Genomic DNA, 10,405 nt, shown 5'->3' with positions numbered 1-10,405 from the left:
GTTGTTTAGTTTATTGCTGTGAGTGCACTTTATTTTTAACTTGGGCAACTGAAATGAACATATCAACATTGGTGGCAGAACAGTGAGACAACAACGTCTGCAGAGACTTTAGTAAGACATCAATCAGAAACAACATAAAGGAATGGAAAAGTGTCCTCTGACCCCCAGCTGTCCATTACACAGTCAGCAGTACATTTACAATAATACAATTACAGTATTTTGTCTGCTAAAAAGATCTATACTGTACTTTTTTCACAACTGAAGCTCACACATTCCTTTATTTTTATCAGGTTTTACTGAGCACCATTTAGAAATGTGTACTGACAAAGTAAAGTCCCAGAGAGAGTTTTCTGCAGCTCAACTTCAGGCTTATATCTGAAGCAGAAAGTGTTGAATATAGCATACAGTCAAGTGGTCTGAGCTGACATTTTAAAACACTGATCTGAGAGTGGAGTGTGGGGGCCTTGTTGTGGTGGCCTGAGAGGCATTCAGCTGCCTGTGGGCCAAATCTGACTACGGTCACATCATCTGTCCGGCTTTCAGCTTTGAGCGGCCTCAAACAGCTGATGAGGCGGTTTAGCGAAAATGCGCAGCAGGAGTCATGTTGCAGTGACAGGGCGGGACTTGATCGCCCACATTCACGAAGTTGTTGCAAAACTTCCAATCTGCAGCCTGGGATTACCAGATAAAGACGTTTCCAAGGGGGGCACATCCGTTCACGAAGCCGAAGCAGACCGATCGCGAGCATGGCAGGTAAAAAGACGCTTTCTCGCTCCATTAGTTCATATCAGAGTTAACACTGAGAAACCTTGTTGTTTGTCCAGAGTTGATGAGATCCAGATGTTGTGTTCTGCTCGACATACTGAAGCTGACTTCCGCTGCAAAGCAAGCACTTCTCTTTTCCGCGTGCTGCTCAGCTCGTGCTCAGTGTCAGTGGTGTGTGAAGTTAAGAGCAGTTTACGGCCGTTTCAGATGAAGCAGTGGTGGTGGAGGAAGGCGCCGGCGCAGCTCAGAGCCCTCTGGTTGCAGTTACCTTCCAGAGAAACGTCCACAGGAAAGAGAAGTACCTGGAGGCTGAGCCCAAAGCTCTGGGGGTACAGTTTGTGTGTGTGTGTGTGTGTGTGTGTGTGTGTGTGTTTGCCAGCCTGATATTAAGTATCCTGTTCTCTCTGCTGGCCCAGATCACTCAGATTGGCCTGAGCGCCTTTCAGATCACCTGTGAGGCTGTGTTCCTGGCCAAAGACCTGACTCAAAGGGAGAGTGACATACCTTTCTTCATTTCGTCTCTGCTGGTAAGCACCTGCACGACTCAGATCTGCTGTCGTCCTACTGCTCAGGTCAGAAGGACGGGTGGATGATGTGAAAATATATGTGAGACACAATGGTGTTTGTGCCCAGGTATATATAATCAATAGCTCTGGTTGTATGAGGTCATTGTAGGCAATGTTGCAATGATGAAATGATTTTAGATCATGTGATGAATAGGTATTTTGTCAGGTCTTTAAAGGGCCGGTCCACTGATTTAAAATTACTTCCATAAAGTTGGGAGACAAATGACCAAAATCCGAGCAGCAGAGGCTGACATACAGACTCCAGCGTGGGTCAGACTCTGCAGCAGCATCCATGTTTGAATCATTATGGTCCAGCACAGCTCACTGCTTCTGCTGATATTGAGCTCCAGGTGATTGAAGCTCTCTAAAAGTAGTCTCTAGGTGAAGAGAGCATGTTTCTCACCGGACATTATTCACTGGAATCATACATGTCAGCACAGTATGTAATTCCTTCAAAGTCTCCTTCTGAGTCTGGACAGACGTGGAGGAGGCAGACCTCCACAAGGTGTTAATTCAGGCTTAAAATGTTAAATTCATTGTGTTTGCAGAAATGGAGCAGCTGGATGTGGGACTTGTTCGCTTCCTAAAGGATGAGCCGTATATTCTGCTTTTATTTGTCATTAAGAGACGTATGTTTGCTTCACTGATCGATCAGTTCAAAGGTGATAACATGATGTAGAGCTGTCCTAGCAGCTAGCTCTTCAGATATAATGTTGGTAGATGTTACGTTGGATGTTTGTACCATTGTCACCATCTTTACTACGTAGTAAACAGGCATTTCACCCACAGCTGTGCTGAAAACGAGTGAAACTCCAGACTGAGTCGTGATGTTCAGGTTGCTTTGAGTTTGATGCTTGTGTTCTCTCGCAGGTGGTAATAGCTGGGAGTGTGGCTGTAGCAGCACAGAACCTCCACCTGCCAACGGTGAGTTACCTGGATGGAGAGGAGACGGCAAATGTTCTAACTATCACATACAGATCCGGGCCTACTGCCTTCAGAGCAGCATCTAACATGGCTGCCACGAGAACTTAAGACTGTCACACCAGTGGACTCTGCATGGCACAAAACAAGAACTGCTCTGTCTGTGCCACTTCCTCTGTGAGATGAGTCAGATCAGCCACTGGGTGAGGCTGGACTGAGCCGCTTGTTGCATAAGATTCAGATTCAGATTCAGACTCGGCCGAGCTGATCCTGTATCTGGCATCGAGCAGGGGTGGACAGAGCGGGCGCCAGGAGCGGACAGGAAGTCCGTGAAGTGAAGGGTCAGCACGCACATGCGGGCCGGCATCATGAGAGTGACGCCGGCCTGCATGTGCGTGTGACCGCAAATGATGCCGCGCTAATACAGCAGGGATGATTGTGAATGGTTGTGAGGTGACCAGTCAACAGGTAAAATGAACATGGTTTGCGTTTATATAACAAATGACCTTTTGCTCCTCTTCTTCCGATCTGTAAATGACTTATTTAATGGGAAATGAGTTCTAGAAGTTTGTTTTCTGTGTCTCTCAGCTGAGGGCCTGTTTGGGGATGCAGATCGTGGCCTGTGTTGCCTCCGCCTTTAACGTCATCTTAGTTCTGATTAAAATGGAGGACCCGGGCTCTTTCTGCTGGCATTACTACTACGACAACTTCACTTTACATTATGGCGAAACCTGTCGGAAAATTGAGGTGAGCGCTGTTCACTGTTGTAGAGTTGGACCAGGCCAGTAATGAAACTGTATTGTTGCTGTTTAGCGATGGGATACAACACAATGTGTTCCAAGCATTTTCACATACTGTACATTTCAAATCTGACACATGAAGAGTGATTTAATGCTAGCACTTTTGTACTGTTATAAGTGAATTAGTGTAATTAGCTTCTGATTGTACTATTGTGATTGTATAAATTTAACATCGCACATTTTTAGAATTGAAACTTTTTAAATCCAAATTGTAACAACACAGAATTATCCTTTCATTTCTACAGATTATGTTTCAAATGTATAAATATTGAAATATCAGTTGAGATTAAAGCACAGAGAGCAGTTGAACCCTCCATTAAAGAGTACGAGATGAAAGCAGTTGAAGTGTTATGTTTCTTCACACTTTACTTTCCATCATCTCGACTGAGTCCAAACATAATTTGTCTTTAAATTCTCTTCCCCACTTCAGAGCACCCACTCCCACTTCTACGCTGAGAGTGTGGTCATCCAGGTGGCTCTGATGGCCATCTCTGTCACTTTGGCCATCTACTGCTGCAAGGTGATCAACTGCTGTGCGCCGGCCCCCAAAATGGTGAGCGAACAGTGACGATAACTGTTGCAGCACACCCGCAACGATTTTCTAGCTTTGTTCCAAATCTAGCAACCAAGTCTGGTTCCACGTCTTAAATTTGTTCTTTTCTTTGTTTTCTGTCCCTCTCAGCCAGTGATCACTGTGCAAGTCCCCCCCGCTCAACAGTGAGGAGACAGACGTACAGCTACATACCAGTGCTACACAAAGTTAAAGCTATACTAATCAATATTTTTATATTAACGATGGATCAAATGACAAATGTGTGATGTGAAATGGCTCACTAGTAGTGGCAAACCCTCAAAGAGTTCAACTCTGCAGTTCCCCTCCGCTCTGCAGAGCTTTTTAGCCTCTTTTAGCTCATCGCTTTGGTTCTCCGGCCCGGAAAGTCTTCGCCTTATCGGCCACTGTGCGGTAGCTGCCCTGCACCAAACAGCAGACAGGTGGCGTTAGAGACCAGCTGGTGAGCACAGTGGAGGATTTACCAAGCCAGATGTTTCCGTCCGGAGCTGATGGAGACCAAAACAGAGCTAAAAGGAGAGTGAATGACTGCCAATCACAGCTGACAGAAACATGACTGAATGGTGATCTCGTTCTGTGTCTGCTGAATGAATATGCAAATGTTTGCTACCACATATGTCATAAGAACATAAGGTGATAACATGTCAATTTGTGTGTGTGTTACAGTTTGGTAAACTGTACCCAAGTGGTAAAACAGGCAATGAATGCAGCTGGAAGAAAGACCAGTATGTTTAGTAAAGTTACGATGTCCATCTATTTTCACACAGATCTGTTTTTATATGTTCTCCTCAAATGTTCACTTCAATCTGTTTTGTCAGTTAAAATGCTCCAGTAGGCTCGAGGGGCAAACACCTGAGACATGAACAGGGAATCAGTGAACCGGCGACGTCAGCTACACAGAAACATCTATCCAGAGTTTGCTAGCGTTAGCTCACATTAGCCACCGCCAGCTACGGCTCATACCAGGCCAGGTGATGGCGGAGAAGCAAAGGCCCCTGAGGGAATTGTGCATTCGACTGCTTTCGAATTCACCTTTTCTATTGTAAGAGGAAGATTTTTTTCTTCTTTCAGTGGCACACAGTAACGTTTTAACATGTACTCAGGAACATCACACAGGCTAAATAACACAACTGTATAGAGATGACACATAAACTTAATTTTACCACTTCAAACAGAAGTAAAGTCACAAACTGATGCACATTAATCCTTTTCTAAAAATGTCTTTGTTTGTATTTTTGGTTACTCAATGATGATTATTACATGAGTAATGCTTTTCCTGTTGTTTCCTTTGTTACTGCACCTAACGATCATTGATAATAAAAAGCTAACAAATGTAAAGGAGTTTTGCAGTTGTTGATGTTTTTGTGTTGGACTGTAAAACAAGACTGTCACATATATAATGCGCTTCACAGAGACAAGTCCCTGTTTTTACTCGAGCCTCTCTCCATATACTGCCCCACTATGACCATTTCTGTCTGTTTGCACTGTGTCTCAGGGGCAGGTTGGAGGTCCACAATAAATCAGGTCTGTAGTTACAATGAGGACACTGAGGGCATGTCCTCCTAAAATTACGCAATAAGAGATTTGAAGGCCAAAAGTACAGAATCCCTGAGAGGCAAGTGAGGAAGAAAGAAATTCTGGTGATCCATTTTCTAAGACTGATCTAAATTGTTGTCTTATCTGTGTTTATGACTTGAGAATAGGCGAAATAACGAGGTTCTGCCAGGATACTTTGGATACAGGTGAAAGAAACGGGGGGGATTATTGGTGTTTACACTGCGGGAAACAGGACCTGAACACAGCGCCCAAGGCCAACTGAGGTCAGTTTGACAACTGAGGTTACAGTACTGAGGCTTACAGGACCTTCGACCAGGACTCAGACTCTGAGGAAGGCAGGAGAGGTGTGAAGAGGGAGAGGAAGGTCAGCTGCAGGGATTTTCACATCTTATTCAGTGAATTAAGGGTTTATTTCAACCAAACCAGAGCTGTTGTAACTTTGGAAAAACAAGATGGTTTTGGTGAGTTTTATTTTGTTTCTGTTGAGGTTGAATGAAGTGTGTTTTACAATGAGTAGGCAACTTGGCAATTAAGCTCGTCTTTAGGAAAAGTTAGGTAGAAAAGAGAAACTTGAATTAAAAAGGTGCGCAGCTGCATTATTCTGTTTAATAAGGAAAATGGGTGAAAGAATATTTATGTTGCTGTTGTTGTGAGAATCATTATGAGGCTATTCACTTATTTTTACCTGCTTCACACAGATCAGCAACTTTGGTTGCATGATCATCATCAATCATTAAAATCTGCAGACATTTTCATGAAAGAAAAATAGCCGATCACTATAAATCTCACCTAAGATAGCTGACCTCTTGTACTATGAACCTCCTGACTGAGGACAGGGCCGAGCTTTCTGCTCGCTGCTTTGACATTCACACAGATCTTCTTTATTAATATTAAGAAGGATACGACGCTAGAGCCAGAAGGCTAAACAGCCGAATTGATCGAAGGCCAACTATCCTGCAAAGCAATCTGTAAGCTATATTTCTCAGAGGCAGTTGACTGGGTCTTACTAATGGCATTTCAAATCACACACACATTTGAAAAGGGGCTTGATGTCCTACTTACAACTTCAGCAACACACCGTTATGCTGTAACTGACATCTCCTCCAGCACTGAATGCAACAGAGTGCTGTTTGCATGCAGGTGCACAGACCACCTGATTCTATCCTGCCACTGAAAAACCAAAAACCAAAACCACAGGGAAGGGGGGGGGGGCGTTTTGAGGTATGATCTATGACATCAATAGGATAATGCATTTGACCCATACAATTTAAACTACAAGAAATAATAGTAATAAAATAATATACATCAAGATAAAAAATCCAAATATCAGAAATCTGCGTGGGGACATGCCAGCTTAATACATCCAGTGAGTCAGACCATTATTAACCCAGACTCTGATCTTTTCCTAACTTTCCTAACTTCCGCTAGTGAAAAGTGAAAATAATAAATCCTAAGAAGAAGAAGAAGCTTTCTGGCAGAGAGCTTTGAAAGCAAACTTCTCCCATGTGTGGTGCACTTCAACCCCATGTGGCAAAAGTGGGTGTTACAACAACAAACACTGAATTCTTTTTTTTTCTTTTACACCTGTTTTCAAAGATGAAAAAAAGAAAAAAGGTAGGAAACTTGCAAGGATTGTTCTGAAGTTAAGAATTTAACTGCAAAATATAATTTATGCTAGTTAATAAAATAAGAAAACATTGTAATGAGTCTTTTTGGTGGCTGGTCAGTCCCGGCCTGTTCTTTGGTGGGTGGAATTGCATTTGGGATTTTTGAACATATGTTCTCATTAATTTCAATAATTCCAGTTACAGCCCTGAAATGTATCTTCTAAACCAAGACGAAGGCTTTAGTTGACTGGACTCACCTCCAGTGTCACTCACAGAACATTATACTTTATGTACAGTACAAAACCATCTTGTTTTATTAAACACATATTAGAACAGACATGGCTCGAGACATCAGAACTGTAAAAATGGAGCATCCTGTAGAGATGCTGGACATGCGCTCATTGCTGCAGGACAGACTTTATGAAGCTGATGTACATGTCTGTTTAGTTTAAAAAGGCATATTTCATATTTCATTACACATAATCTTCTAATTTTCTTTATGACATGTGTCATGTGTCATCACAGCTCCATAAGAAGGAAAAGAAAAGTTCATTTTGGAAGGTTCCACTCCCTCATATCTGCAGTTCATCTGCCCAGTGGCTCTGTGGGAGATGAGAGGAAAAAAAACAGTAAAGCAAAAGCTGCATTCACTTGTAATACATCAGATCTTCAAATAAATATCTTTGCTTTAGTATAGACGTTAACTGTGGACGGATTTTCCTTTGGTTTGAATAAACAAACAGTCTTTCAATGTGTAATATGTACAAAGTAGGAAAAGTTTAGACACGGACAGCTCATATTGCTGAGCATTGAACAGACACAGTTGTATTCCCTCTATAACTGAATTGTCCAATAACTTACCTGGGATGCAGACAGCGTGATCTCCTCCAGGTCTCCGAAGCAGCCGTGTTTGTGTCGGATGAGACTCCCCCACAGCACAGAGCGACGACAGGCCGGACATTGACCCTCCACTGGCAGGAGGTGGGATGGCTCTGACTTCAGGAAATGTTTGGCAAGGCAGATCACATGACTGCTCATTCCGCAGGACGGGTGGAAACAGGTCAGCTTTTCTGACACCTGAGGCAAAGAGGAGACAAAATAAAATTCTAGCCTTTTTCCAAACTAAACTAACCTAACTCTGACAATATTGACCTCCAACCAGAAAGTCTGTTTGACAGTGACAGATGCAGGTGAAAGATGCAGTACAAGTGAGACTGCAAAACCTTCTGTTTTTTTTTTTTTACAGTTTAGTGTGTACACATATTAACATGCTAATTGTTACAATTTAGCAAACATTAGTATGCTAGCATGCTACCATGCAACATTTTGTTTGTTAAATTTCACAATGGCTGGTCATTGGTAACATGGTACCATGACACAGATATGCCTGCTAGCATTAGTTAATGTTCTTCAAATCAAGTCAGTATGTAAGAACCACAAGGTCTCCTCTGGTGCCTTCGAATGATGGAACAAATGTTTCTTGTTGTCCAGCCTAGTTACAGCCTCATCAGCTGTTAGTGAGTCTATCCAGTTCAAGTCAGTTGTTGAAGGAGCAGCTCTTTATTATGGTAAACATGCTTATTTTATTAATATTTTACTTATTACATATGTATACACTGACTAATTTTACACTACAATCTGCTTACGTATTGGTTAAGTAGTAACATGTTGAACTACTCCTTTAACAAAAAGCACAGTATCACCAGATCTTTAGACAGAACAAAATTCTCATTGATATGTGAAGAGACTGTACCGTGAGCAGCCCTTTACAGAGAAAACACCTGGATGTTTCCTCCTCCTGTCCTGCAGACTGCAGCGGCAGCTTCTTCTTGGCTCTCACACTCCCAAAAGCAATGGGGATGTGCAGCGGAGGCTGCAGGCAAGGCTCGAAGTCCATCCTGTACTCCTGTTTCAGCCAGCGGGTCGTCAGCGGCAGTCTGCTCCACGGCGCCACCCGCAACATGTTGGAGACGACGCGCCAGTGGAACTGCAGGCTTGACTCTTTCCTGGAGCGCCGAGAGACATGGGAGAGACGCCTGGAGGAGTGAGGGTGCTGCCATGCCCACTCAAACTGGCAAATATAACAACAGTTTTAATTATTCAAGCCAACCTGAAAAAAAACAGCTACTTAGGACTGAAGAGTTTTTTAATACCACCTGGAACTTGATTCAAGAGCAATATAAATGAAAATAATAGCATGAATTATTATATCATATAAGGCAAATGTGCAGAACAAGAAAAAGGACAAAAGTTGAATGTTGAAGGGACATAATATGAAACAGAATTTACTAAAAGTCAGAAAACATACAGTACTAAATTAGTACTAAAAGAACATTTACTTTTTATTCTCCATTGCAAAAAGCTAGTGAAGATGAGGCTAATCTAAACAGTAAATAGGTTTTATTTTCTTATTCTGGAAGTAAATTATAGTCTGAGTAAAATGATAGTAAAATTGAGGTGGTCATGCTGTCCTGCATCGGTAACAAGGAATCTGATTCATGTAGATCCTGCTTGAGTTCTGACATGTTTTTCAGCATGAAAACATGAGTTGTCTACTTTTTGACCAAATGTTTACAGGAAGTACTGAGCCACAGAACTAAACTCAGAATCAAACATCGGAACTAAAGTCCATTTGTCCATTCCAGCTTGTGTTTCCACCTCATCTGAAGAACCGTGAAGTTCGGGCAAACTAGACAGCGATTTTGATGCGAGAAAAGTCTTTGTGGTGTTCTTTACTGTGAAGTGATTCTGATGTTTCAGTCGATGCAATGGCCGGGTAAATGAGACTGAAAACTCTGGTGTATGCTTTCATGATATCATGATATCAGCTGAGTATTTGATGATAATTTATTTCTGCTTTTGAAGGTGAGAAACTGTGATACCAAAAGAGTCAGGCAAATATTGATTCTTCATGTTTAGGATGGACTGTCGTCACATTGAATATAATGAACTTTGATACACAATATTGTACAGTCACTTCAACAACCATAGACTTACCCTCAGGGCAGCAATATCAGATGGAAACCCATGTATAATGAGGACCATTTCCCTGAACAAAACAAACAACATATGTAGAATATCACATATTACGTGAGTGTCCATCATGTCTATCGTTTGGTTAGTGCAGTATATCATACCATGGTCCTCTTCCACTGGTCCTCTTGGCTCCCCCTTTGTGCCGTCCTGCGTTGTGCTGTCCGATCCTGCGCTCAGGGTTCACAGTGAAGCCGATATAAATACGGCCTTTGAATTTAGGATTAGTGCAGTACAGCATGTACACACCAAAGAAGCTTTCCACCTCGACTACCATTGTAGAGGAAAATTAGCGGTGTGTTATTAAGCTCCTGAAAAGCTAACGTTTATTAACTAGCTTGGTTTAAGCATAACGTTAACTATGACCGGTGTACAGCGTTACAAAAAGACGAAAGCTAAAACAACTAGAAGATATCAGCCAAATAAATAGTGGTAATACTGCCATTCTCACGGCAATATTACTTGTAAAATGTCTTCGCAGATAAATGCTTCATACATTTTCACGCGCAGTAAGGCATCGCTCACTCAAATCCGGTAACATGTAAACGGTGTCTGCCTTAGCAGCCCATGAAACTGCCTGACAAA

The 10,405-nt window shown here is 42.3% G+C and overlaps 2 protein-coding genes across 2 annotated transcripts; one reads left to right on the top strand and one right to left on the bottom strand.

Moving 5' to 3' along the window:
* Positions 1-621: 621 nt before the first annotated feature.
* LOC121626626 lies at positions 622-4,964 on the top strand. Its single transcript, XM_041965238.1, has 7 exons — positions 622-753; positions 973-1,094; positions 1,182-1,292; positions 2,202-2,255; positions 2,841-2,999; positions 3,483-3,605; positions 3,735-4,964. Exons 1-7 carry the CDS (start codon positions 747-749, stop codon positions 3,771-3,773), a joined length of 615 nt encoding a protein of 204 aa, XP_041821172.1. The 5' UTR covers positions 622-746; the 3' UTR covers positions 3,774-4,964.
* Positions 4,965-6,961: 1,997 nt separating this feature from the next.
* On the bottom strand, positions 6,962-10,343 carry slx1b (SLX1 homolog B, structure-specific endonuclease subunit). The gene is made up of 5 exons (XM_041965447.1): positions 9,925-10,343; positions 9,785-9,836; positions 8,541-8,858; positions 7,649-7,864; positions 6,962-7,389 (listed from the first exon to the last, which is right to left on the bottom strand). The coding sequence occupies exons 1-5, from the start codon at positions 10,095-10,097 to the stop codon at positions 7,360-7,362; spliced, it is 789 nt and encodes a 262-aa protein (XP_041821381.1). The 5' UTR covers positions 10,098-10,343; the 3' UTR covers positions 6,962-7,359.
* Positions 10,344-10,405: the final 62 nt, after the last annotated feature.

Source organism: Chelmon rostratus, chromosome 23 (genome assembly GCF_017976325.1).
Source record: "Chelmon rostratus isolate fCheRos1 chromosome 23, fCheRos1.pri, whole genome shotgun sequence".
NCBI lineage: Eukaryota > Metazoa > Chordata > Actinopteri > Chaetodontiformes > Chaetodontidae > Chelmon > Chelmon rostratus.
Note: the sequence above shows the minus strand (reverse complement) of the source record. Positions and strands in the feature narration are given on the sequence as shown.